The sequence below is a fragment of the Trichechus manatus genome, unplaced genomic scaffold (assembly GCF_000243295.1).
Source record: "Trichechus manatus latirostris isolate Lorelei unplaced genomic scaffold, TriManLat1.0 scaffold00028, whole genome shotgun sequence".
NCBI lineage: Eukaryota > Metazoa > Chordata > Mammalia > Sirenia > Trichechidae > Trichechus > Trichechus manatus.
The window spans coordinates 22,648,028-22,674,850 of NW_004443964.1; the positions used below are offsets into that span (position 1 = coordinate 22,648,028).

Here is a 26,823-nt window from a genome sequence, read left to right on the forward strand (position 1 = left end):
CTGTGATGCAAAGTGATCTGAGGAGTGCCTGGGGGATAGAGACAACACAATAAAAGTCACTGATCTTCACGGTCATTTCAGAGCCTGTCTCTTAGGAGAAGCTCCTGGACAAAAGCCGCCTTTTTCTTGCAGCCCCATCACTCTACACCCGGGCAGAGTTGGGTCATGCCTTCCCTCCAGCCCGACTTCTCGCTTCCTTCTCCGCGCCCGCAGGGTAGCGTGCACAGATATATCTTTCCTTGCCCGTTGCATTGTCACAGCGAGTTGCCCTGGCGTCCGACCAGTCCCTGGCCTCTGCCTGAGAGCTCCTCAAAACGAGGCTTTCTGCCTTGGTCGTCTTTGAACCCTCAATCCTTGGCACAGTGCCTGGCACTTGGAGGGCTCTCAATAAATGTTTGTAAAACCGAATTATAGGTTGAGCAAGTGTCCGCCCGTCAACACACGGGGGGCGGGGTATGTGCAGGCGGTGGGGACAGAAGGGAAGGCTGGCTGTGTGCCCGAGTGGGGGGCGCAGGCCAGGGTGCTCTCTGGGGCTCGAGTAGGAGAAGAGTGAGGAGGGAGTACGAGGCAGGAGGGTGGAGCCTGGGCCAGCAGAGGGCTGACTGTGCCAGACGCCGAGAGCGCTCTCCCCTCCTCTCTCTCTCCCTCCTTCCCCCTCCTCTTCTCCTCCTGCTCCTCGGGCTCTGCCACCCCCGCCCCGCGCGGCCGTGGCAGGGAGGGGCCGGGAAGGCGGAGCCAGCGGCGGCCGAGGCTCCAGGCACCCGCGCGCTCCCGGTCGCCGAGCGGAGATCCTGGCGCGTCGAGGTAGGAGCCGGCGCAGGGAGCAGACAAGGGACTGGGAGCCGCGGCGGGAGGGTCCGGGGGCGGGCGAGGGGTGCAGAGAGGCCGGGCCGAGACCCGCCCCTCGGGCTCCAGCGCAGCCTCGCGGCTCCCGGAGCCCCCGCAGAGGGGACTCTCAGCCCGGCCCTGGGTCCCCGGCCTCCCTCCCCGCCCCCTCCCGGGCGCCCCACTCCTTTCCCGCCGCTGAGCATCCTCCGAGGCTGCCCCCGAGCGGCCCCTGGGCTCACCTCTCCTTCGCCCAGCCGCGCTCCTCGTTCGTCCCACAGGTCCCTGCAGAGAGGAGCTGGAGTCGGTGCCTGGCCGCCTCGGGGAAGTAGGGGGCCGCTAGAAGAAGCCAGAGGGTGAGCCCGGCGTGATGGTGGGAGGCTGGAGGGCCAGGGTAACGTTCTCACGCATCTTGGTGTCACCGGTGCTCGGCGTAGTGGGGCTGGCTCCATGTTTGCGGAATGAATGAATCATTACTCTCCTTGTACCCTTCTGAAGGAGGACTTTTTGAGGACCACGTGCTGCAGAGAATTTCGGCCGGGGAGGGGGGCGCTCCTGAATAGGGATCCCCCTCCTGCATAGTAGAAACCACCTCCTCTTTGCGCTCTATTCCCAAGGCTCCCGTTGGATCAGGTCCAGGCTTGGGGATGGTGGAGGGTGCTTGTAGGCCCAGCCAGGTACTTACTGAAGGTGTGGCGGGACGGAGGACTTGAGCGAGGCTCTTAGAAGGTCACAGGGGAGTGAAGATGCTGTGGAGGAGATCACCCTCAGGCAGGGCCACTTGGAACCTGAGGCCAGCCTGGAAGGGCCCACCAGAGTGTGGATTCTGACCAGCCTTGAGTAAGTTATGAGCCCCTCCAAGCCTCTGTTTCTTCATCAGTAAAATGGGAATATTATTATCTATTCCTCAGGGTTCTGTGTGGATTGAGGAAAATGTCATATGAAATCACTCAGCACAATGCTTGGCACATTGGGGCACTCAGCAAATCTTAGTTTTCTTTTTTCTTCCCCGAAAAAAGTGAGCAGAATTATTTGTCCCCATCCCCTCTAACCCCAAATTGGTCATGGACAGATGGGTAATAACGGTTGAGTGAATATGCTTGGTGGAGCTTCAGCACCTCCCTCCTCCGTTTCTTCCAGACTCCACAGGAGGAGCCACAGCTCAGGCATGCCGGTGCTGTCGGAGGACTCGGGTGAGTGCCTCGGGGCTGGTGCTCACCCGGCAGCCAGGGCTGGCGAGAAAGCAGGCTGCAGCTGGTGCTGGCACTCAGAAGCTGCCTTGTCGCCAAGCCCTGGGAATGAGAGCCTGGGGAGAGGATGTGCCCATACAGGCTCAAGTGTTGTTTGAGGGTCCACTGGAGTCCTGAGGGCCAGAAAGTGCCCGTTGCATTGCTTTTTTTTTTTGTTACACTCTCCTCAGGTTTGCATGAAACCCTGGCACTGCTGACTTCTCAGCTCAGGCCTGACTCCAACCACAAGGAGGAGATGGGCTTCCTGAGGGATGTGTTCAGTGAGAAAAGCCTCAGTTACTTAATGAAGGTAAAGTCCCATTGCATCTGCCTGGTTAGGATTTCTAGAGATCCTGGGGTAGCGCAAATGGTTTGCACTTGGATACCAGCAGAAAGGTTGGAGGTTCAGATCTACCTGTCAGTGCTGTGGAAGAAAGTCCTGGTGATCTACGTCTATAAGGTTAAAAACCAAAAACCAAACCTGTTGCCGTCGAGTCGAATTCCAACTCATAGCGACCCTATAAGGCAAAGTAAAACTGCCCCATAGGGTTTCCAAGGCTGTAGATCTTTTAAGGAAGCTGACTGTTGCATTTTTCTCCTTTGGATGGGCTCGTGGGTTCCAAGCGCCAACCTTTTGGTTAGCAGCTGAGCACTTAAACATTGTGCCACCAGGGCTCCTTTCAGTAAGATTATAGCCATTGAAAACTCTATAGAGTGCAGTTCTACTCTGAAACACGTGGGGCCACTAGGAGTCGACTTAACAGCAACGGGTTCCTAGCAGCGTGTGGCCCACAGAGGTCATCCTAGCCATTGCTCTTCCCCAGAAAGGTCTTCACTAGCCCAGCCAGGCAGGGCTTTCTCTTATGCCATCCAGTCGGTGATCCAGTCTGCAGGCCCAGATGTCCCCGCAGGCGTGGGTGGGGTGTGTGATGTCCGGGATAAACCTGGGGCAGCTGGCCTGGGAGTCTCCAAACTGAAACCCGCTGTTTTTGCAGATTCACGAGAAGCTCCGCTATTATGAGAGGCAAAGCCCCACCCCAGTCCTGCATAGCGCCATGGCGCTCGCTGAGGATGTAAGCCCGAGGTTTTTCCTTATGGTGTCGCCCCACTCCCTACCCTGTGGGTTCCCTTCATCTTGTCTTGCTGCCATTACTTAGCCAGGGGACATCAGCAACCGGGGCCCCCAAGAGGTGTCTCCGTCCCTCCTCCTTGTCCTCCTTCCTGGGTTCCCTGACAGGCAGGAGGAACTCTGAGGCTTGAACTGGGCCCCGAGACATGATGACATGGGACGTCCCGTTACTGTGTGTTCCTGAGAAAGTCTGTTTCCTCAGCTGTACACCGAGAGTGTGTGGATAGGCTCAGCAGTTCCCAAACTGTTCTGAGAACGGGAGCTATGAATAGGGCAAAGAAGCACATTGTGCCTGTGCGTTCGGGGCCCAACGCGAAGTCCTGAAGAAAAGAACTCTGCAGTGTGCCCGGCTTACCGGCTCACCGGCTCAGGCATCTCCGCTTTTAAAGGAGTATCTTAGTTTCTTGTGGACCTAGTGCTCTGGGCTGTGTGCTTTGCGAAAAGCTGGACCAGTTAATTACCAAGGCCATTCCAGCCCCTAGATAAATGCTTCTAACCCAGGAGATGATCTAGCGTGGGCTGGGTGCAGCCTGTGGGTGCAGGTCCCTGAGCCTTTCTCCACTATGGCATAGTGATTAGGAACATGTTAGACGCCTGGTTCCAGGGCGCACTGCCGCCTTTACTACTAGTTCTGTGACCTCAGACAAGTCACTCTCTGATCTCCAATTTGCTCATCCATAAAACAGCACAATGGTGAAGGACATAGGTGATAGAGCCAGGGAATTCCAAGTTCAAATCCTGCCTGTGCCACTTACGAGCTGTGTGACCTTGGGCAAAATATTTAATCTCTCTGAGCCTCAGGATTCTTATCTGTAAAATGGCAAAATAGTAGTACCTGTTTAATCTAGGTTTGTTGTGGGGATTAAATGAGAAGGTCCGTATAAAGCAAACAGCGCACAATCAGGGCTTAATACATTTAGCTCCTATTAGGATTCCCCTGTCCCTGGGTGATACAGATGGTTAAGCACTTGACTGCTAGCCAAAAGGTTGGTGGTTCAAACCTACCCAGAGGAGCCTCGGAAGTAAGGCCACAGCACTGAAAACCCTATGGAGCAGTTCTACTCGCCATACATGGGGTCGCTGTGAGTCGGGATCGACTCGACAGCAACAGTTTTTGTTTTGGTTTTGTTGTGAGGATTAAATGAGAAGGTCCGTGTAAAGCAAACAGCACACAGTAAGGGCTTAATGAATTTAGCTCCTATTAGGATTTCTCCTGCAGAGCTGCTCAGCTCTCCTGGTCCCTGGCATGCGTCCCCTGAGAGCATCAATCCTGGGGTGGCTGAGGGTCGAATGTGCCCTGGAGCTGCATCAGTCCCTGGGAGGGCCCCTGGCTCTGAGGCCTAGGGAGCAGTGGTTTCCCACAGTGCTCCCAGCAGGCTCAGGGCAGGGAGGCCCCCCAGCTGTCTGTGGTGTTTTCTCATCCGCTCTAGGTGATGGAGGAGCTGCAGGCCGCCTCCGTGCACAGTGACGAGAGGGAGCTGCTCCAGCTGCTGTCCACCCCCCACCTCAGGGTACTCACGCTGCAGTCCACGCCTGCCCACGCCTCTTGCGTCTCCCGGGATGCGGGTGGCAGGGGGTGCTAGGTTGTGAGACGGAGAGGAGAGTTCTAGTGAGGGCCCCTCAGGGCCGGTGTCCGGGGTGGTAGTCTCCCTGGCATGAGATCCGAGACCACCAAACCACTGCCCAGGCAAGGCCCCCGACCCCTGGGGAGCTGTGGGGCCAGCCCTCCATTTCTCTGACTTTCCTGACAGGCTGTGCTCATGGTACATGACACAGTTGCCCAGAAGAATTTCGACCCTGTCCTCCCTCCTTTGCCTGATAATATCGACGAGGATTTTGAAGAGGAATCAGTGAAGATTGTCCGCCTGGTGAAGAACAAGGAACCGCTGGTAGGTGGCGCCCACCTCTCTTCCTCATTCTGACCCTCTCCCTCCCACTGCATCCCACCTTGGCCCTTAAAAATGGGAAAGAAACCCTCCTAAAGACTTTGGAGTGAGTGATAGCAGTTTGGTCAGGGCTTCTGCTAATGCTAGTTCTTGTGGCAGCTTTGTGGGCAAGGCACCCTTACTCCATGGCCAAACCCCTTTGTGCAGTAAATAACCTATGGGGCCGCCCTGATCATCATGCTCTGAACCAAAGATTGGCAAATCTAGCCCACCACCTGTTTTTATGAATAAAGTTTTACTGGAGCACGGCCGCACCCATTTATTTACATATTGTCTATGGTTGCCTTTATACTACAATGGCAGAGCTGAGTAATTGTGACAGACAGTTTGGTCTGCAAAGCCTAAAATATTTACCTCCCCTTTCTCTTGAATAAGGAGCCCTGTGGTGCAATGGTTAAGCACTTGGCTGCTAACCCAAAGGTGGATGGTTCAAACCCACCAGTGGCTCCACAGGAGAAAATGCCTGATGATCTGCTCCCGTAAAGATTACAGCCTAGGAAATCCTATGGGGGCATTTCTGCTCTGTCCTATAGGGTCACTATGAGTTGGAATCGACTTGATAGCACAAAACAACTTCTCTGAATACTGGAGTCCCTGGGTGGTGCAAATGGTTAACAGTTAAGGCTCGACTGCCAACTGAAAGGTTGGAGATTTGAGTACACCCAGATGTGCCTAGGAGGAAAGTCCTGGCGATCTACGTCTAAAAACTCAGCCCTTGAAAACCCCATGGAGTACAGTTCTACTCTGACACATGAGGTCACCATGAGTCAGAATGGACTCTACAACTATTGGTTTTCTCTGAATACAATACTGAGGAAGCTGAGGGCACCAGGCATTCTTCACCCTAGCTGACAATTGCTACCATTTTGGTCCTGGTTCAGTGCTGATTTACTGAGCAAAGAAACAGTTTGTTTACTAGATGGAGAGAAGTGGTGGAAAGCCGGAGAAATGGGTGCTTGCGCAAGAAAATACTGCATTTGGCTTTCTCTGTTTTCACTTTCACCAAATGACCGCAGATGAGCTACTTCTGCAAACAGATGAGGATTTCTCCCCATCTCCGTTTCCTCATCTGCAAAATGGTGCATTTGTCAGCTCAGCAAATGTATTGTGAGCCCTTCCGTGTGCCAGGCACCGTGTTGGGCTCTGGCACTTCAGAGGTGAATGAGACAGTCCCCGCCCTCTAGGAACTTGCAGGCCTACCAGGGAGGCAGAAGGTTATTATGATCTAGTCTGAGGAGGGAGTGACTAGGGATGGGGTAGGAAAGCTTCTTGGAAGAGATGATGCCCAGGCTGAATTCCTGAAAAAGGAAAAGGAGTTTGCCAGAAGGAAAAGGGAGGGGAAGGGCATTCCATACAGTAAGAGCTGCATGTGCAGAATCATGGGAAGGGAAACAGTGTGGTGTATTCAGGGAGTGCCGAGCTGCCTGCTGTGACTAGAATGCCAAGTCTGAGGTAAGGAATGAGCAAGGTGAGGCCAGAGAGCTTGGTGAGGTCAGATCATAAAGGGCCTGATTGTCCACAGCCAGTTGCTTAACTTGACCTCAGAGACAGGGGGGAACTATTGCAAGGATTTAAACAAGGACTATCGTCCTAGTCCCTGAGCTCTGGCTGGGGTGTAATTGGTTCCCCTCAGCAACACCAAAGGGCCTCATAGCCCTGCAGTCGGTTATAGAGCCAGGTTGAGAATTTGCTGGCTCGTGCTATCCTCATTAAATGTCCATGCAGCTGGCAGAGGGCTGTGATATGAAAGAGAAAACACTGGATTCAGAGTCACAAAAAGCTTTGCTCTTCACCAGCTGTGTGACCTTGAGGAGTATGCTTAGCTTCCTGGAGCCCCAGTGTCTCATCTCGAAAATGGGCTTTTATTGTGCTTTGCAAACTGTAAAGTGCCGGGCTGGGCTAATGCCGGGGGCAGTGGTGGTGCACTGGCAGAATTCCAGCATTCCACGCGGGAGACCTGGGTCTGATGCCTGGCCAATGCAACTCAAGTGCAGCCACCACCTGTCTGTCCGTGGAGGCTTGTGTGTTGCTATGATGCTGGACAGGTTTCAGCGGAGCTTCTAGACTAAGACAGACTAGGAAGAAAGGCCTGGTGATCTACTTCCCAAAAAATCAGCCAGTTAAAACCCTATGGATCCCAGTGGTCTGATCCCATTGTGTGTGGGGTTGCCGGGAGTTGGGACTGGACTCGAAGGCAGCTAACAACATCCTAATGTGAGGTGTTGGTTTTACCGTGGTGCGCCCTCAGCTGGGGAGGTTCCCCACTGCTCTGCCCTCTAGGGCGGCAGAAGGAGGGTCGGGAGGCTCTCTCGGGCTCAGTGAGTCCGGATCTGAGGTTTGGGGCTGCTTCTTAGGGCCTGTATGCTCTGTGTCCGATGCAGGGTGCCACCATCAGACGGGATGAGCACTCGGGGGCTGTTGTCGTGGCCAGGATCATGCGAGGGGGCGCAGCAGACCGGAGTGGTAAGTGGTGGCAACGCAGGCCTGGCTGAGGTGGCAACCATTGTCCCAGAGCCTTCCTTCTGGGAGTGGGGCTAGAATTCTCAAACCCGGCAGAAATTTTAATTGTTTGGAAATACAGCATGCATGGAGTACTTTGGGGGTGATCAGGAAAGAGCTCATGTGTTGGCGTAGGCTGAGGACTGTGAGAGTTAAACATATAGCATGGGGTTGGCGGGTAATTCTTAACTGGGGGACAGGGGAGCCACGGGTCCCCCACCACCACGGTTGCTGTAGCAAGCAAGCCACTATTACTGAGGAGAGAGTATTCATCTCTTGGCTTTGGGCGGAAAACAGGCTGAGGATCACTGGCTGTGGAAGAACTACTCAGCTGGGAGGCAAACCCCCTGGCCATTAGGGGAGTGTTTTACCCCAAAAGGATGGGGATCACTGTGTGGAGAATCCAAGAGCTCCTTAAACATTAAGGAGCACCCGAATCCCTCAGCGGTCTTGTTAAAATGCAGATTCAAATTCAGTAGATCTGGGGTGAGCCCAAGATTCTGCATGTCTAACCAGCTTCCACCTGCTGCTGATGCCGCTGTCCTAGGGATCGCTCTGAGTAGCAGATAAGGCCCAAATACGCAGACACTTGTCATTAAACCAGAGGCTAATAGATGGGTGTGTTTAACGCTCTTTGCTGTCACCTTAAAGTTTCCCTACGAAGACTTGAGAAGGACATTCTTGGAGTTTTCTGTAAACTCAGGAAGGTAAAGAGTTAATAATGTTTTTAAAGAGGCAGAGGGTATAGCAGAAAGAACACAGGCTTTGCACATCAAAAGAACTGAGCTTGAAGGAGCCCGGGTGGAGCAACGGTTAAGCACTTAACTGCTAACTGAAAGGCTGGCAGTTTGAACCCAGCTGGTGGCTCCGTGGGAGAAAGACCTGGCGATGTGCTCTCGTAAAGATTACAGCCTAGAAAACCCTATGGGGCAGTTGCACTCTGTCACATCGCATTGCTATGAGTTGAAATTGACTCTGACTGCTCCAAACAATGGCAACATCCTCATTCCCACCCCAACCTGACCTCAAAGCACTAAAAAAATCTGTATTTCTTAAAAAACAAAGAAACAAATCAAAAAACAAAAAAAGTGCTGGTTCTATTATTTCTTAGCGGCGGGGCCTTGGGCAAGCTGTTTAATCTTTCTGGGACTCAGCTGCCAACTTGTAAATTGGGGCCTTCCACCGATCGCTGTGAGGCTGTGATGATGTGGGGGAGGCACCCAGCACTCCAAAGGGACTCAGTTCAGCCCATTGCCACCCACCACCTTTTGACCTCATGAGGCTGCCCTTTAGCAGGTTCCTCAGGCGGTCCTCATCTCTGGGCACCAGGGCTGGATCCCGTCCTGTGCTCATGCTCTGCCGTGTCTTCTCCTAGGCCTGGTGCATGTTGGAGACGAGCTTCGAGAAGTCAATGGGATCGCAGTACTGCACAAGCGGCCCGAAGAGATCAGCCAGATTCTGGTCCGTGCTTTCACGCTGCCTGGCGGCGTTCCCTGGAGACCTAAACCAGGGAACTTCCTGGGGCCAGGCAACTTCTGGCTCCACCTTCCTGTTTTCATGAGGAGGCGGCTGGTGAAGTGGTCTCGGTGTGCCTAGGGGGACAGGAGTGGCTCATCCAGCCCACCTGCCTCTCTCGCAGACCCCCTCTCAGCACAGCCATCACCCCTGGCTCCCTTTCCTGGGGTAGCTTCTCCGGGACCTTCTCAAAATAGCCTCTTCTTCCAAAGGGCCAGGGGAGCATGGGCTTTGAGGTCAGCCGACCCTGGGTTCGAATCCTGCTTCCACCCCTTTCTAGCTGTGCAACCTTGAACAAGTCATCAGTTCATTCCGCGCTTCAGTTTCCTTTTCTGTAAAGTAGAGATAGGGTTTCTCAGCCCATATGTGGTTTTCGTTAGGTTGTGAACATCTGGAAAAGGGTAAAGCACTTCACAGCTATAAGGGGATGGTTGGATATTAAATACTGAGACGAAAACAACCTATACAGTCTGTTTTGGGGAGTTTAAGTGAAAACTGAAATTTTTAAAAGCCCCAACCATAGTTTTGTCCTCTTTATCCTTGGGCATCCTGCCTGGACATAACACTCTTTATTAAATTCTGATGGTTTTTAGGGCAGGAACAGGACGAGACCTGGAGAGAGGAGGCCCCCTCTCTAAGGCGCCCCCTGCAGGAGACCTGGATTGCAGACAGACATACCAGTCTTTATGCTCTCACTTCTCCCTCTGGTTGTGGACACCACACTTCCTGTGCTCCAGAGCGAGCTGTCTGGGCTTTCTGTGTGGCAGATGTAGGGCTCTTGTGGTCTGGGAGCATTCTTCCTTGTGGGCTCCCCAGTGGGGGGTGCGGTCTCTGTTGGTTGGAATGAGGGGAACCCTGGAGAGATGGGGGTGACCTGAGAGGAGATCCCATCGGGGAAGGTGGAAGCAAAGAGGGAAGTATCAATTAGGGATCAGCCCCAAATCGGGCAGAAAAGAGGAAAATGAAATGGAAGCGGTTTGTTAAAATGACCCTTGAGGAAAGAAAGGAGAGTCCTTTGGGGCACTGGCAGTCAGGAGGGATGAAGAGTTAGAATTTAGTGCACGTTTGTCCTTGGGTTCTCATTAAAAATCTATCACTTTGTCCCATGAAAATACAGAGTCTTGGTTTCATGGCTTCCGAGTTTTGCTTCAGGTAATTCAGCCAGTTTTGAAGGGTGGGCCACAGGAGAGGCAGCACGCCTGACTCTCTTTCTGAACTTGAGTTTGTAGACCTGCGAAGTTAGACTCAAACTCATGGAGGGTCAAACCAGGAAGGTGATAAGCCCCTACTTTCAGGCCCAGTCCCAGGGATCCATCACCCTGAAAATCATCCCGGCCACCCAGGAGGAGGACCGCTTGAAGGAGAGCAAGGTATGAGGAGCCAGGCTCGTGGGTGCCCTGACTAGGGGCTGGAGGTGGTGGGATGCTCTAGCCCGGCCTTCTGAAGCTGTCATCCTGGGAGAGATCATACATTTGGTTCTAGTAATGTGTGCCCAATAGAGAACTTTAGTTTAAAGTCACAGAGTGATTCATTTATTTGTATCCTGCCTCTTTCTAAACAGGATTTGGCATGGCTTACTAATAAAAGACAATGTTATTTTAATAGAAATAGAAAATCAGGGCCATGAAGAGGAGGAGAAGTTCCAAGCATGCTTGATTCGGGACCAATTAAGCAACTGCCATTTGTTTAATTATTCACTGAGTTTTTGAGCCTTCCTTTTGTGCCAGGCACAGAGATACTGGAGAAAAAGATGAGTAACAGCTTCAAGGGTTCTGAGTTCAGAGGGGGAAGCCAGGAGGTCTTTCGTTGCCCTGTGAGAAGTGCTTCAGAAGGATTCTGTACAAAGAGTTACAGGTGTCTCAGAAGGCATCACAGTGTAGGGGTCACAGAATAGGTACCAAGGCTTGAGGAAGGTGGAGAATAAGTAGGACTTCCTGGTGAAGAAGAAGGGAAGGGGATTTCAGGCAGAGGAGAGGGGTCTGCTTATATAGAGGCTCAAGGGCACCATGGAGAGGAGCATGTTGGGAATCAATGAGAAAAGCCATGTGGTGGGGCCCAATGGGAGGGTGATGGGGATTGACCTGGGAAGATGGTTTAAAGCTACCTTCTGAATGGCTTCCAGTGCTTTGTTGAGGGGTTTTGGCTGTAGTCCCTGCTTGGTTTGGGATCACTTAGAAGCTGACCTTGAGACAAGGATTCAAGTGTAAATAGTTTATTTGGGAGGTATCCCCAAGAAACACCAGTACAGGAATGGGGAAGGGAAGGCAGCCAACCCAGTAAAGGGTATGTTATCAAGGAAGTTACCACTGTGGGCAACTGGAAACTAATCCCCACAATCTATGGTCAGGAAGTTCTTACTGTTATCTAACTGAATCTTTTCTGATTGGCACATAAAGGAATATGTTTGGATCTAACATATTCTAAGGAAGCCCCCTGGTCCTCTCCCTTTTTTTTTTTTTTTCTTTTTGCCACTGAAGTAATTGGGCCCTAGTGTTCTGAACATAGAAATAAATAAAATAAATCCATGCCACTGAATTCTAGAAGATAACAAGGAAGTGTGACAAAATGCTGTGTCCTTCCACCATTTCCTCTAGAGGGATGACTCCAGGGTGAAAGGGAGAGCTGGGGGTTGGCCCTGTCTGTTACAGATGAGGCAAAATAGAGCTACAGTAAAACCTGCGAAAGCAGGAACCTGTGTAAGGCAGAAACCTGTCAGAGAAAGAAAACTCAAATATCTTCCATTAATAGAGAGCAATAGAAAAGTGGTAAGACAGCACCCTGTCCAAGGCAGAAAACTTGTGGGACCCAGAAAAACAAGGCAGTCCCATCGAATTCCAGTTTTCACAGGTTTCACTGTATAAAAAATGTGGGTGTCAATTGCCCAATGAAAGGTGTGAGAAATCAGTAACAGTTTTATTGATATTGTGTTTGTATTCTAACATCTAGATTACTTATTTAGCAGGGTGCTGCTGACTTCATTAGGTGCAGTTAGCATATCAAAAATAACATTTGAGTTACAAATTCTGCTTGCATTTACTTTTTGTTCCCAGGACTAGTTTCTACTTTGCATTTGCTAAGAGGCTATTATGAGGACAGCAGATCAGATAAATAAGGAAGTATTTAGGTTGGGAAGAGGAGTATTAGTGATGGGCTCTGTCTGTTAATTTTCTGATTCTTGATGGATTGCCTGGCTATCATATCCAAAATGGTTGGAACAATAAGATTAATGTGTGCGCTGTGTTTCCGATTACCTTTCTGTTCTCGAGGCTACTTCCTGTTCCTAACTGTGAATGGTAGTTGTCGTTTGACCTTCGATGAGGACATAGACATGTCTGTGCTCACATGAAGAGGGGCAGCCTCACCAGAGCCCTTCCTCTGCAGGTGTTCATGCGGGCCCTCTTCCACTACAACCCTCGGGAGGACCGGGCCATTCCCTGCCAGGAAGCAGGCCTGCCCTTCCAGTGCAGACAGGTCCTGGAGGTGGTGAGCCAGGACGACCCCACATGGTGGCAGGCCAAGCGAGTGGGGGACACCAACCTTCGAGCTGGCCTCATCCCTTCCAAGCAGTTCCAGGAGAGGTGGGTCTGGGGTGTACTGTAGGAGGTGGTTCTGGCACAGATCTGTAACCAACCCCCAAGTCTCTGTCACCACAGCCAAAGGGGCACACTACTCTGTGTTGTTCCCTGAGGTAAGTACCAATTATGCTTGTGTTTGTTCTTCTTGTCCCATAACTAGTGATGATGGCTGTTTGGGATTTAAATAAACATATGGAAATTTACATTACTAGTGCATATTTCATAGTACATAGAGAAAGTTGGGAAATAAAATATAAAAATATAGAAAAGGAGGACTAGGAAAATTGCCCAGTCTTGTCACTAAACAGCATGATTTATTTCCTTCCTGTGCTTTTTATGTGAGTGTTACAGAATTTGTGGCCTTGCTTTTTTTTTTCTTTTTTTAAACAACATTTTGGCATTAGCTTTTCCCGGATTATTACATATTATATTGTGATTTTATTGGCTATATAATATTTTATCAGGGGAATGTATCATTCATTCATAGGCAGCAAGTATTTATTATGAATTGAGCTGGTCTCTGACCGGCCCCTGGGAACCCATGGTTTCTGCCCTGGAGGAGCTTACAGTTTATTGGAAAAGCCAGATGTTGTTCAAAAGGTCACTTTATATAAATGAGATGAGTGCTAGGGAGGAGGACATGGTTCTCTGCAAGTTTATACTAGGAGGGTTTGCCCTCACCTGGGTGTGCAGGGGGAGCTGTTGTGGTGCAGCGGTTAGGCGCTCAGCTGCTAACTAAAAGGTCAGCGGCTTGAACCCACCAGCTGCTTCGAGGAAGAAAGATATGGCAGTCTGCTTCTGTAAAGATTGCAGCCTTGGAAACCCTATCGGGCCGTTCTACTCTGTTCTGTAGGGTTGCTATGAGTTGGAATCAACTTGATGGCAATGGGGTTTTTTTGTTTTTGTTTTTTGGTGCGCAGGGAAGGCCTCTCTGAGGAAAGATTGCATATAAGCGACTTCACTGCTTCCCTGTGGCTGCCCTTTTAGGTTGTCTCCAATTTTTCACTACTAGAAGGCTGTGATAATTACCTTGGGCATAGAGTGTTCCCATATTTCAAATGATTTCCTTAGGTAGATTTCCAAAGTGTCTGTAAATCTGGGTCAGAGGGTGTCACGTTTATAACCCCATTACTTCCCATGAACTTGGTAGCCCTCTTCACATTTGTTGGTGTGTGGGACCTGGTAATGACAGAACCCCAGAGTTGAGCCATTTCAGTGGTCCTCACTGTGTGGTCCCCAGGCCATCAGGCTCAGTATCACCTGGGAACCTGTTAGAAATGTAAGTCCTGGGGTACGCCAGGCCTGCTGAGTAAGAAACTCCAGAGACTGACCCTGCCATCTGTGTTCTAACAAGTGTTCCAGGTGATTCTGAGGCACTAAAGTTTGAGAAATGCAGCTCCGTTTCCTCAGGGCAGCCCCAGACCCTTCTACATCTTTAGCTTCACAGGTCTTGGCAAAATCTTACCAAAGGGTGTGGAGGAGGGCTGTTTAGCTGCATTTGAATGCAGAAATCTAGACACCCCAAGAGCCCTGGGGCATTTGCCCAACTCTAAGGTGAGGCATGGGAGGCTGCCTCTCCATTCACAGCCACATTGGATAATGTGGCAGGGCTGAAATCACATTGTATGTGTGGGGAGACATTAAGTTAGGGTCACTTCCACCCCTCAGCCTCTCCTGGGAGTCATTCTGCTGTTTTCTAGCTTCCTCTGGAATGGGAGTGGTGGTGGGGGTGAGAGTGAAGAAGGGGGCTCCCTTCCTGGGCCATCAGCCATAGAAAAGTAATGACCAACCACTCATGGTGGTTACTGGGCTGGATCCCTGTGGGTGACCATCTTGGGCTAGACGAGCTTTTCCCAGAGCAAGAGACTTGGTTTCTTCTTCCTTGTGAATGAATGAACTGTCCTCATGGAAGTGTCCCCCTTTACTGGACTCAGTGCTGGTCAGGAGGCCTCGGAGCGCCAGGCTTTGCCCACCTGCAGATCAGGCCTCGGTTTCCCCACATCTTTTAGAAGACTCCCTCTGACTGGTCCTTGTGTCCCAGTTCATGGGCCCTGCCCATACCCTTGTGTCCCCACAGGCGACTGAGCTACCGGAGAGCCACAGGCACCCTGCCGAGCCCCCAGAGCCTCAAGAGGCCCCCCTGTGAGTAGATTGGCAGGAGTAGTACTTCAGGGAGGGGCCAGGGCGAGGACGCAGGGGCTGCATGCCTGGAAGAAGGAGGCACTGGGCTGGAGGGGCATCAAGGGTCCTGTCTAAGTTTGCAGGGCTCCAGAGGGGTGGGGTGGGGGAAGCTATTCCCTGGAGAGGAGCTTCTATATTTGGGGTCCATAGAGGACATTGGGCAGCATATTAACACCTCTCCCAAAATTGTATGCAAAACGCTCTGTGTTTGTGTGTCCCAGCTTTCGTTCGATTCTTTAGAGGCGTTTCTGACCCGGAAAAGTTTCAGAACCACTGATGTTGCAAGGGAATGGAGGTGGCTAGGAGCAGTCCCATTCCTCTGTGTTAAGGTTGCCAGATTTAGTGACTAAAAATACAAGCTGTCCAGTTAAATTGGAAATTCAGATAAGCAGCAAATCGTTTTTTAGTGTAAGTATGTCCCCTGCAATATGTGGGACATACTTAGACTAAAAAAGTATTTGTTGTTTCTCTCAATTCCAATTTAACTGGGCAGCCTGTATTTTAGCTGGTGACTCTAAACTCTGTGTAGCGCATTACCTTTTAGAAAACACATCCTTCTTGTTTTTTAATTGTCACCATAGCTTTGTGAAACAGGCAGAGGCGGGCATTTCCAGATGGAAAACAGAGGTTCACAAGGTTAAGTGACGGGAGCTGGGCCTTGTTTACAGAGGGCGTGTGATCAGAGCCCTCGTAGAGAAAGGAAGCTTTTCCAGGGTGTGGCTTTTTTTTGGACCAGGAGGGCTAGTGACCAAGTGAGGGACTCAAGCAGGTGCCAGGTGGCCAGTGTGCAGCTGGCCCCCAGCTCTGCCCACCCACCCCATCCTCTGGCATATGCATTTGCCCAGGAGAGTCTCAAACCCCAGCAGAGAGCCAGCAGGCCCTAGTCTCACTGCAGACATCTGGCTCTCTGGCCGTGGCCAATGACCACTTTCCAGATTTGTCTCAAGTTGGAGGGGCCGCTTATTAAATCAGCCTCAAGGATGCTGGTTAAGATGCCAGGGATGAACTGGCTTTCTTTGGCCCACTAATGAGACACACAGAGGAAAACTAATTAGAGCAGGTCTCGGTGTTTAATAATGCACCACAGCTCGGATCACAGGTTTCTGGGGGAGAAAGGTGGAGGGGACAGATGGAGGGCTCCTTAGGCATGTGGGGCCGCGGCTGCCTCTCAACCATAGTGTCTCCCGGTTCCCCTCACTAACGCTGTTCCATCTGTCTTTTGTGCAAACCGCAGATGATCAGCCTTGTGACAAAGGTAGGCCTGGTATTTGTCCCCTGTGTACACGGGCAAGGCCCCTTTCCGGTGGAATGTCCAGGGCTGGAGGGCTTGTTTTCCTCCCCCGCATGGGTGGCTGGCCCCTCTGGCTCTTTGCACACCTCTCCCTGCTCTGCCAGATAGACCTGCCTGTTCCTTGAGGCATGTGGAGATGGTGGGGATGAGAGTCAATGCCTAGGAGCCCCCTCCTGCCTGCCTGGCACGCAGGGCCCAGCCTACCCAGATGCTGGCTGTGCTGGCTATATAGCCGGGCAAGGCAGGAGGCAGGAGGCGGGGGAGGGGAGCAAGGAGGAGTGATGTGTCCATCTTATTCATATGGACCCCAACTCAAAGGGGCTGTGAAGGAGCCTGCTGGCCTAGAACCCGTGACAGGGCCTGGAAGGGCTATTTGGGGCCTAAGTGTGGAGAACTGAGCAAAACAGAAGAACCTGCTCCCCTGGGAGTGGCCAGGATACAGGATTCCTCCTGAGCCCCCCTGAGACACCTTCCTCTAGAGTTCTGCCTGGCCATCCAGGGGCCAAGTACTGGGCGGGCCTGGCACGGCCCCTCTGGTCCAGGGTGTATCCAGCTTAACTCACTGGCCTCTTTCACTGTTTGATTCCCAGAGACCTGTGACTGTGAGGGATACCTCAGAGGGCACTATGTAGGTAAGTAGTGGGGCTCTTGCCTGACACCCCCTACCCGTGCACAGCCCCACCTCGGGCTCCTGGATCAGGGGGAGACATAGTCAGAGTAAACCGAGTCCAGGAGCTCTTCAAGAGCAGCTGAGCCTGTCGAATCCACATCTCCCCTCCGGCTTTGTCAGCCAGGCCTTGGGGTCCTCACGTGAGCTTTCACCCAGCCCCTGGGAGCCGAGGGAACCCTGGCAGGAAGTGGCCCCGAATGGGATATATGGTGACTGGGAGGCAAAGGGCATGGACCAATAAATTCAAAGCAATTTTATTATGATCATGATCTTAACTGTAGTTTCTTCAGTGTTAACACCACCACCACACAGTGATGGAGCCTTTTCCTAGTCTCCAGAATGCCTTCCCTTCCGTTATTTTGGTCAGTCTTTTCAAAGGCCTTAGAGACAAAGCAAAGAGTTTTTTAAATTGTTATTTTGAAATAATTTTAAATTTTTGAAAAGCTGTAAGAATTGTATGAAGAACTCCATATTCTATACCCAGATTCATGGATTGTTAAGCAGCTGGCTGCTAACCCAAGAGTCGTCAGTTCAAACCCACTAGCCACTCCATAGGAGAAAGACAGGCAGTCTACTTCTGTAAAGATTAAAAAAAACAAAAAACCAAACTGGTTTCTGCTGAGTGGATACCAACTCATAGTGACCCTATAGGATAGAACAGAACTGTCCCGTAGGGTTTCCAAGGAGTGGCTGGTGGAGTCGAACCTTTCCGTTAGCAGCCTGAGCTCTTAACCACTGTGCCACCAGGGCCTTGGAAACCCTATGGGGCAGTTCTACTCTGTCCTATAGGATCGCTATGAGTTAGAATCGATGTGATGGCAATGGGTTTGGTTTTTTTTTTTTAAGCAATATTTACTTTATCATTCCATTTTTCTACATATACACAGACTTTTTTCCCTGAGCCGGTTTGCAGACTGAGTTGGTTGCGGACATTGTGTCTACCTCCAAATACCTCAGCATGTATGTACTAAGAACAAGGACGTTCTTTTATAGAACCTCAGGGCAATTAGCCACTTCTGGGAATGAAACATCCGTATAATTCTATTACCTAGAATACTGTTCACGTTAAAATTTCATCATTGTCCCAGCAGTGTCCTTTATAGCATTTTCCCCGATGCAGGATCCAATCCAGGACCACACATTGCTTTTGTAGATACGTGTCCCATATCACAGACGAGAATAGAGGCTCAGAGAAGAGACCTGCCCAAGATCAGTCACATGCCAAGGAAAACAGTGATGTTAAGCCCCAGTTTTTGGATGCTAGGTGGTCACCTTTTCATCATGTTACCGTGCTTCTCAAACGACCTCCTTCCTGTAGTGGGAGGCGGTTAAGAGAGGGTGGCAGAAGACTCAGTCCCACCTGCCAGGTCTGGCCAGATAGAGAAAGTCTTTACTGGGAGATCCTGGGGCAAATGGCATGGTGTCCCTCTGCCCCTCCCTGCAAGCTGGTCTTCGGAGGAGCTTCCGGCTGGGCCGCAGGGAGAGGCTGGGCAGCTCACAGGAAGGAAAGACACCTACAGTATCTGAGTCTCCGGAGCTACTAACCTATGAGGAGGTGGCCAGGTACCAGCACCAGCCCGGCGAGCGGCCGCGCCTGGTGGTTCTAATTGGTAGGTGATGTCCTGGGCCTTCAAGGAATGGGGCGGTTTCTTCCTGGAGAAGTGGGAAGGGAACACAGTGGGGACTCTAGTCAGCCTCCCCTTTGCTTCCCAGGGTCTCTGGGAGCCCGACTGCACGAGTTGAAGCAGAAGGTGGTGGCAGAGAACCCACAGCACTTTGGCGTTGCTGTTCCACGTAAGAGGGCCCACATGTGTGTATGTGTACCTGCATGTGAATATTTCATGGGAACATAACTCCTCATATCCATCCTAATCCTTACTTTGAGTCTGAGGGACCAGCAGACACTGCGTGCTATAGGCATATTATGGGACCCAGTGGTCCACTAGGACCCTCTGAGGCAGAAGCTGGAAAACTAATTGCTCAGTTTCTGCCTGGGGTGGGAGGTGAATCCAGAGCACATTGCAGGCAAAGTGGCAGACTCAGCTTGACACTGAGAAGGTCTCTCAGGCAGTGAGGATCAGTCTAGCTTCCTCTTCACGATGACCCTGACCTCCTGTGGCCTCAGCACCTCTGCTTAGGTAGGAGAGCAGTTCAGGGAAGCTGGGGAGCCAGGGGAGAGACAGTACTTAGGCACTACATTTAAGCTGGATTCCAGCCTCATCAGGGTGGCTGAGTACCGTCCTGGTGATAACACCCCTGTTGATTTCTGAGTCTTCCTCCTGCTAGAGGCAGCCAGGAATGCTGAGATCCAGTGGGCAGGAGGTCCTGGTTCTAAATGTGGTGATGAGGAGGAGGATGAAAAATGCCAGGTACTATATCAAGAACATTTATGTGCAATAACTCAGTCAGCCCTCCCAGTAACTCAAGATTTTTATCATCTTGTACTGCAGAGGAAGACACTGAGGCTCAGAGAGGTTAAGTAACCTTCCCAGTGTCATACGGTAGGTAAGTGGTGGAGCCAAGATTTGAACTTAGGTAGCCTGGCCCCAGAGTCACTTTCTTTTTTTGTGTGTGTGCTTTAGTTAAAAATTTACAGAGCAAATTAGTTTCTCATTAAACAGTTAATACACAAATTGTTTTGTGATATTGGTTGCCAACCTCATGATATGTCAACACTCTCCCCTTCTCCACCCCAGTATCCCTGTTTCCATTCGTCCAGTTTTCCTGTTCCTTCCTCCTTCCTGCCTTCTCGTCTTTGCTTTTGGGCTGGTGTGTCCATTAGTCTTGCATACATGATTGAACTATAAAGCACGTTCCTCACATTTATTGTTGGCCCTATAGATCTGTCTAATCTTTGGCTGAAGGTGAACCTCGGGAGTGACTTCAGTACTGAGTTAAAAGGGTGTCGGGGCTCCATACTCTCGGAGTTTCAGTGTCACATTCTTAACTAGGCTGCACAATGCTGTCTCACTTGCTACCTGCCACTTCCTGCTTTGACTGTCTTTCTCCTCTCCGGGACTCATTGTCAGTCTCTCTGGACTCAGAGGGATGCAGTGTGGGTGCCTAGTGACCATTGAGAGGGGTTGCTGTGGTGGTGGTAAAGGAACCTTTCCAGAGAGTCCTGGGGCAGGGCAGCTGCAAAGCCTTTGCTTTACCACACTGCTCTCATCTGGGCCTGTAGTCTCGTCTATGGGTTGTCAGACTGTCTTTCAGAGCCCAGCTAGAAGTGGCGGGGACGGGGGTGAGGGAGGCCATTCTGATAGCATCTGTGATGAATCTGGTAGGCTTCTGGGGGATTCGGCCTTCCAGTCTGACAGGATGAACTGAAACAGGACATGTGGAAGTTACTCATAGGTCCTTTAGAAACCCCCAGGTCTGTCCTCCAGGGAAGCACCTGAATGGCCAGGCCTACTTGCTTCTGGTCACCCCATAGACAGGTGACTTTCCCCCTTGTTTGTAGGCACTGGGGAAGTCAGGAAGGCTTCCCAGAGGTGGTAACTTTTATGCTGGGTTTTGCAGGGTGAATAGGAGTTTTCTAGGCAGAGGAGAAAGGAAAGGCTGTCTATATAGCAGGAACAGTATGTGTAAAGGGATGAAGGTGTGACCAATAGTAGCAGTGTTGGGGACTGAGGAGAAGTTCGTGTGGAGGATATGGTGGGAGATGAAGCTGAGCTGGAGGTTGGGCAGATCACAAAGGGTCTTATATACTCAGCTAAGGTGTCTAGAATGTAATCAGTGGGTAAATAAAAGTTCTAAGCAAGAGGATGACATTGTCAGAAAATGAGCCCAGTGGCTTTGACAGAGGTTGGACTAAGATGCCACACACACGTAGAACACAAAAGCATCCCCCTGGGGGACCTCTAAGGGCTAGAGAACACTGTTCTCCAAAACGTCATCTTTTGTTTTGGAATGCTCTGGAAAAAGCTGTATATTGCTTCAGATGTGTTCGTGTTGAGTGGAGGACCTGATTTTCCCCAGGAGAGCACATCTCAATTTTATTATGGAAAATAGTGGGAAAAAAAGTATGTGTTTTAAAATTGAGAGCCAGCTCTGCTGAAACACATCTAGTCCATAAAGGGGCATTGGTGTTCATGCCTCATTTCCTATCAAAATGAGAATCAAATAAGGAATTAAAAGCATACACTTGGCAGGGTCATCTGTATTTGTGCCCCCTTTGCTCTCAAAAAGAAAAACAATTAAGCTATAAAAGCTTAGAACTAGGGATCCCTTAAGTGATTCTCATAAAAGCCACAGCATTTATGAGGCAGTGTAGCAAAGTGGTTAAGAGCATATGCTTCCATGAGATGGAGACACCTAGATTCAGACTCCGACCCTGCGACCTGCTGGCTGTGGGATGTTGCGCACGGTGAGGCGCATAACCTCTCTGTGCCTCGGTTTCCTCTACTGCAGAATGGGAGGCCTCAGTTTGCCTTTGACAAAGAGTTGTTGTGAGAAATCAGTATGTCTGGGAAGAGCACTGTGCCTAGCATGCAGGGAACACTCGTTGAACGGAAGTGGTTGGTTTACACAAGATAAACCAGCCATGAATTCCTAGAAGGGCTAAGGGCACAGGCTTGCTGCTGCTCCTGCTTACTGTGAAGCAACATGTCTTCGCCCAGCTTTCCTTCTTTTTTCTTTAAAAGATACCACCAGGTCCCGAAGGAGCCATGAGAAGGAGGGGGTGGAATATCACTTTGTCTCTAAGCAAGCATTTGAGGCCGACTTACACCACAACAAGTATGCTGGTTCTCTGTGCCGCTGTGCGTCTTTGTCCCGTGTCCCACTTGACCTCCCGGGAAGGCTTCTGGAAAGGATGGGGAAGTGGGAGAGAACTCCTGTTGGGAAGTCCGTTCAACCTTTTGTGCTAATGTAGGAAAGCTCAGGAACTAAAGGCCCTCTCCCTTTGGTGGTGTTTCAGGTTCCTGGAGCATGGCGAATATAAGGAGAATCTCTATGGGACCAGCCTGGAGGCCATTCAGGCTGTCATGGCCAAAAACAAAGTTTGTTTGGTGGACGTGGAGCCCGAAGTGAGTTTCTGGGCTAGCTGGGCATTTCCACTTAACAGGATTTCTAAGGCAGGGGACTGTACATTTTGCAGAACACTTGACCTAAGTCTAAGGAATTTTTAGTCCAGAGCAGAGGGTGTTAAATTTTCTGGCTCTCCCTTTGAGAATTGAATGAAAGCTGTATACCCTCCAAATGTGCACCTATCTACACAAATACTGTGTTTAATTGTAGGGAGCTCATGGACCCACAGACCCAGGAGAGTAACCCCTGCATAGAGTAAATCACATGGTAGATGTGGCCTGTTGTGACAGAGAATTAGCTGTAAATACCCAGGCAGAGGGGGCATTAGTGGTTCAGTTGTAGAATTCTTGCCTTCCATGCTGGATACTTGAGTTCAATTCCCAACCAATGCACCTCATGCACAGCCGCCACGCATCTGTCTGTGGAGGCTTGTATGTTGCTATGATGCTGAACAGGTTTCAGTGGAGCTTCCAGACTAAGATGGACTAGGAAGAAAGGCCTAGTAATCAGTTTCTGAAAAAATCAGCCAGTGAAAACCGTATGCATCATGACTGTCCAATCTGCAGCCGATCATGGAGATGGCGCAATGCTGAGCAGTGGTTTGTTCCATTGTGCATGGGGTCATGAGTTGATGGCAGACTCGACAGCTAACAACAACCATGACAACCCACACAGAAGCTGGCGCTAAGCTCTTGGTGTCAGGCCACCCCCGTCCCCAACCATGACAAGGGGAGTCAGTGGTTCAGGGAACCACTGACGGGGACAGTCAGGAGAGCAATTTGAAAGGGAAAGAGAGGCCTCCTTCCTTACAGGGAGACCATACTCCACAAAGTGCTTCAAAAACGTTTCTAGTGCTGCCCACCCAGCATGCCATGGGCTTGGCTGGAGCTTGGCCATCTTTTCAACCTTGTCTTTGAGAAAAACTTCCAAGCTTTGAACTTAACCTGGGGATTTTCTTTCCCTGCTGTAGAAACAGAGCTCTGATTTTATCCTATAAGCTGTCAGCTTCATTTTATAGAAGTTTGCTTGGAATATATTCCAGAAAACATGCTGTGCTTATAAAGATAAATCCCTTACTAATTTGGACTTACTAGGAGTTGGTAGTTGAAATTAAAAGTCTGTATTTCACTTGTATTTAAAGGAAAGTGATTTTATTGGTTGTATGTGCCGATAGTACGCGTAGCAGTTCAATACCAGTGTTTCCAAATAGAGAGAATGCAATAATTAACAGTACGACTTGCTTACAGAAAATCTTCTGAAGTCTTTTAAGTTTTGTTCAAATGATCTCTTAGGTAGTCTCTTCATTTGCTTAGCAAACCTTTTTTTCTTTGAATATCATAGGCGGCCTATGTGATAGCACAAATTTTGCATTAGTGCAATGCAAATCAATGACGTTTGACTAGATATACACACACTGAGTCTCTGGCATCAGGAATGGCCAGGTGCAGAAGGGCTTAAGAGGTTCATTAGAGCCTGAGGAACCTTCCACTCTCTGTGTGTGGGCCTTCAGGGCTCGGCCGAGTCCAGTGTCAAAGTGGAGGAAAGGAGCAGTTGTTCTGCCCAGTTAAAGTCTTTTGTTGTGTGACCAGTGTGATCAGGACCTTTGCCACTGAGGTTATGCAATTGAAACGCACAGTTATTGAGCCTTTAAAAAGTATGTTTCCCAATAATATATTTTAAAAGTGTATAATATTCTTGAACCTTCTTTCCCAGGCAGTGAAACAACTGAGGACCTCAGAGTTCAAACCCTACATTATATTTGTGAAGCCTGCAATTCAGGAAAAAAGGAAGACACCACCTATGTCCCCGGCATTCGAGGCCACAGCAGCCCCACTTGTAAGTTTAACATTGGTTATTTTTTTTCTGGAGGCCTAAGAGGGGCTGTTACAAGAAGTGCTTCCAGCTGTGTGAGGATGCTCGCAGCTAAAGAGGGACACAGGATGGACCTTCTGCTCAAGACAATCTTTCCTTTCTGTCTGTTGATGTACTTAGAGAAGAGGGTCATATGACCAGAAGGCTCAGGGTGGGACAGCCAGAAGTGCTCCCAGTCGAGGCAGGGGTGGCTTTGTCTGGGGTTACTCTCACATAAGCCCCCTCCCCGACAATAAGAGTCTGACATCTGTCTGGGACCTGATGAACTCATAAACCAAACCCAAGTGATTTTTAATTGAAACACCAACTAATAAGGTCATTATCATTGCTTTCTAAATAACCACTGAGTAAACTTGTTTGAGAAGGAGCCCTGGTGGCGCAGTAGTTAAGTGCTTGGCTGCTAACTGAAAGGACATCGATTCGAACCCACCAGCCACTCCACGGGAGAAAGATTAACAGTCTGCTTTTGTAAAGATTATAGCCTTAGAAACCCAATGGGGCAGGTCTACTCTGTCCTACAGGGTCACTGTGGGTCAAATTCTACTTGACAACAATGGGTTAAACCAGTTTGAAAAGAGTCGTGGTGGCAAAACGGTTAAGTGCTTGGCTGCTAACCCAAAAGCTGGAGTTTGAACCTATCCAGTGGCTCTGCGGGAGAAAGACCTGGCAATCTGCTGTCATTAAGATTAGAGCCTAGAAAACCCTGTGGGACAGTTCTCCTCTGTCACGTGGGGTCTCTATGAGTTGAAATTGACTCAGCAGCACCCAGCAACAATAGATCCGTTTGAACCATCAGAGAATTAATCTATTTATAAAACTATTGGATGGGATAATCCAATGTGTTGCTAAGTGCACTTCTGTTTCACCGGCATAGATTCCTTGTTCAGCCCAGTCCATATCAGGACGCCCACCCAAACCTGATAGTTTGGCAGAGCTTTCCTAGAGAGACATGGGATTAGTGCCCCATCTTACCTGGCTTTCAGAAGGGTCAGTTAGGGGAATGAGCTGGAAGTTGTCATGGGGAAAGGGTAAGAAGCAATCCAGTTTCAGCAAAGACTTTGCTTGCTGGCCAATATAGCTCTTCCATCTGAAGGACACCCTCTCCGATCCTTCCCCTTGGTCAAGAAGCTCCCCCCAAGTAAAGATTTGGATTCATCCTAGTTTGTACAAATTCTTGTTATAATTGTCCACACTGATCAAATTACTTAGAATGACAGGGCTAGAAGGAACATTAGAGGTCTTCCCCCTTAGAAACTCTAAGGGGAACACTTAGAAACAAACGAAGTGGTTCTAGAACCACTTAGAAGCAGAGCATGTTCAACATAGTGTTAATAACAGAACGAAACAAAACAAAAAAACCAAACCCATTGCAGTTGAGTCGACTCTGATTCATAACAACCCTATAGGACAGAGTAGAACTGCCGCATAGAGTTTCCAAGACTGTAATCTTTACAGAAGCAGATTGCCACATCTTTTTCCTGGTGGGTTCGAACTGCCGACCTGTCACTTAGCAGCCTGGTGCTTAACCACTGTGCCACCAGGGCTCCTTGTTGTTAATAACAATAACAAAGAAAATCAGAAACAACCTAAATGTCCAATATTGGGGGCTCAGTTCAACACATTACAACATTACATGATATTCACAGGATGAAATGGGATATTATATAGCAAATTAACTCACGTTATCGAGGAATATTTGATGACATAGCTAAATACAATAAAATATTAAAAGAAAACAAGTCTGAAAAGAATATGATTCTATTTTTGTCACACACAAAGAAAGTACACCAAAATGCTAAAGGCAGTTCTCCCTGGATAATGGGCTCATGATTAGTTTTTCTTTTCTATGTTTTACTATGTGGATTTTTTGGGGGCAAGGGGAGGTTAGCAGCTTTATTGAGATACAATTCACATACCATACAGTTCACACTTTCAAAGTGTATAATTCATTAGTTTTTAGCACACTCATAGAATTGTGCAGTCATCACCACAGTCACTTTTAGAACATGTTCATCACCCCCAAAAGAAACCCTATACCCATTAGCAGTCCCTCCCAACTCCTCCCCAGCCCCCAGCAACTGTTAATCTACTTTGTCTCTATAGATTTGCCATTACGGATATTTCATATAAATGAGATCTTATAATATGCAACCTTTTGTATCTGACTTCTTTCACTTAGCATAATGTTTCCAAGGTTCATCCATGTTGTGGCATGTACCAGTACTTCATTCCCAAATTATACTCCATTGTATATAATACCACATTTTGTTTATCCATTCATCAGTTGATGGACCTTTGAGTTGTTTCTACTTTTTGGCTATTATGAATGATGCTGCTGTGAACATTTGTGTACACATTTCTGTGTGGACATATGATTATATCTATGGCCCATTAGCTTTCTTGGAATTTTGATTAAATGTTGCCATTACACTCTGCTCTTGTATACACAGTTTGTTACTAATGGGGCATAATTATCCACTCATCGCTTAAAAATTCAAGGTTGGGATGTTGCCCAAGACCATGTTCCCCACAGCCTTTGTAATGCAGGTTTCTGACTTTAGGGGAGAACGATCCAGTTACTCCATAACTGCCCCTTTCCTTGCAGGATGAGGAGCAGCAGGAGATGGCCACCTCCGCCGCCTTCATAGACCAGCATTACGGGCACCTGGTGGACACCGTGCTGGTGAAGGAGGATCTCCAGGGTGCATACAGCCAGCTGAAAGTGATTTTGGAGAAGCTGAGCAGGGACACTCACTGGGTACCTGTCAGTTGGGTCAGGTAACTCTGTCCTAGACCGTCCTGGCTGGAGGGGACCTTGAAGACCATCTAGTCCAGCCACCTTCATTTTACCAACAAGGAGTCGCAAGCATGGGGCGGGGTGAAATTCTCCACATACTCCGCCATCAAGAAGAGGCTAAGTGGGAAGTCTTATTTGCGGTGGTTTTTTGTCTGTTGTGTTTCAGAAAACAGGACTTGAAAGGGGCATATCACAAAGTAACACATTTCATTCATTAAAGTATCATAGGCAAGTTGACCCTGATGTTTTGTACCAAAGTTAAGTAA

General features: G+C 49.5%; 1 protein-coding gene across 1 annotated transcript; it reads left to right on the top strand.

Annotated features, from left to right (window-relative positions):
- The first annotated feature begins 1,849 nt into the window (after positions 1-1,849).
- Positions 1,850-26,789, top strand: MPP3 (MAGUK p55 scaffold protein 3). Its single transcript, XM_004374317.3, has 18 exons — positions 1,850-2,018; positions 2,246-2,364; positions 3,050-3,127; positions 4,614-4,694; positions 4,935-5,072; positions 7,511-7,592; positions 9,004-9,089; positions 10,439-10,513; positions 12,525-12,721; positions 14,796-14,860; positions 16,134-16,154; positions 16,781-16,822; positions 18,306-18,470; positions 18,574-18,654; positions 21,504-21,597; positions 21,779-21,887; positions 23,602-23,724; positions 26,366-26,789. The coding sequence occupies exons 1-18, from the start codon at positions 1,922-1,924 to the stop codon at positions 26,540-26,542; spliced, it is 1,830 nt and encodes a 609-aa protein (XP_004374374.2). The 5' UTR covers positions 1,850-1,921; the 3' UTR covers positions 26,543-26,789.
- Positions 26,790-26,823: the final 34 nt, after the last annotated feature.

Excerpts from the sequence above, each read along its gene's own strand:
- MPP3 (XM_004374317.3), top strand. The coding sequence starts at position 1,922 with ATGCTTGGTGGAGCTTCAGCACCTCCCTCCTCCGTTTCTTCCAGACTC. Across the intron at positions 2,365-3,049 it reads GCCTCAGTTACTTAATGAAG|ATTCACGAGAAGCTCCGCTA; the intron begins GTAAAGTCCCAT and ends CTGTTTTTGCAG. Across the intron at positions 10,514-12,524 it reads ACCGCTTGAAGGAGAGCAAG|GTGTTCATGCGGGCCCTCTT; the intron begins GTATGAGGAGCC and ends CTTCCTCTGCAG.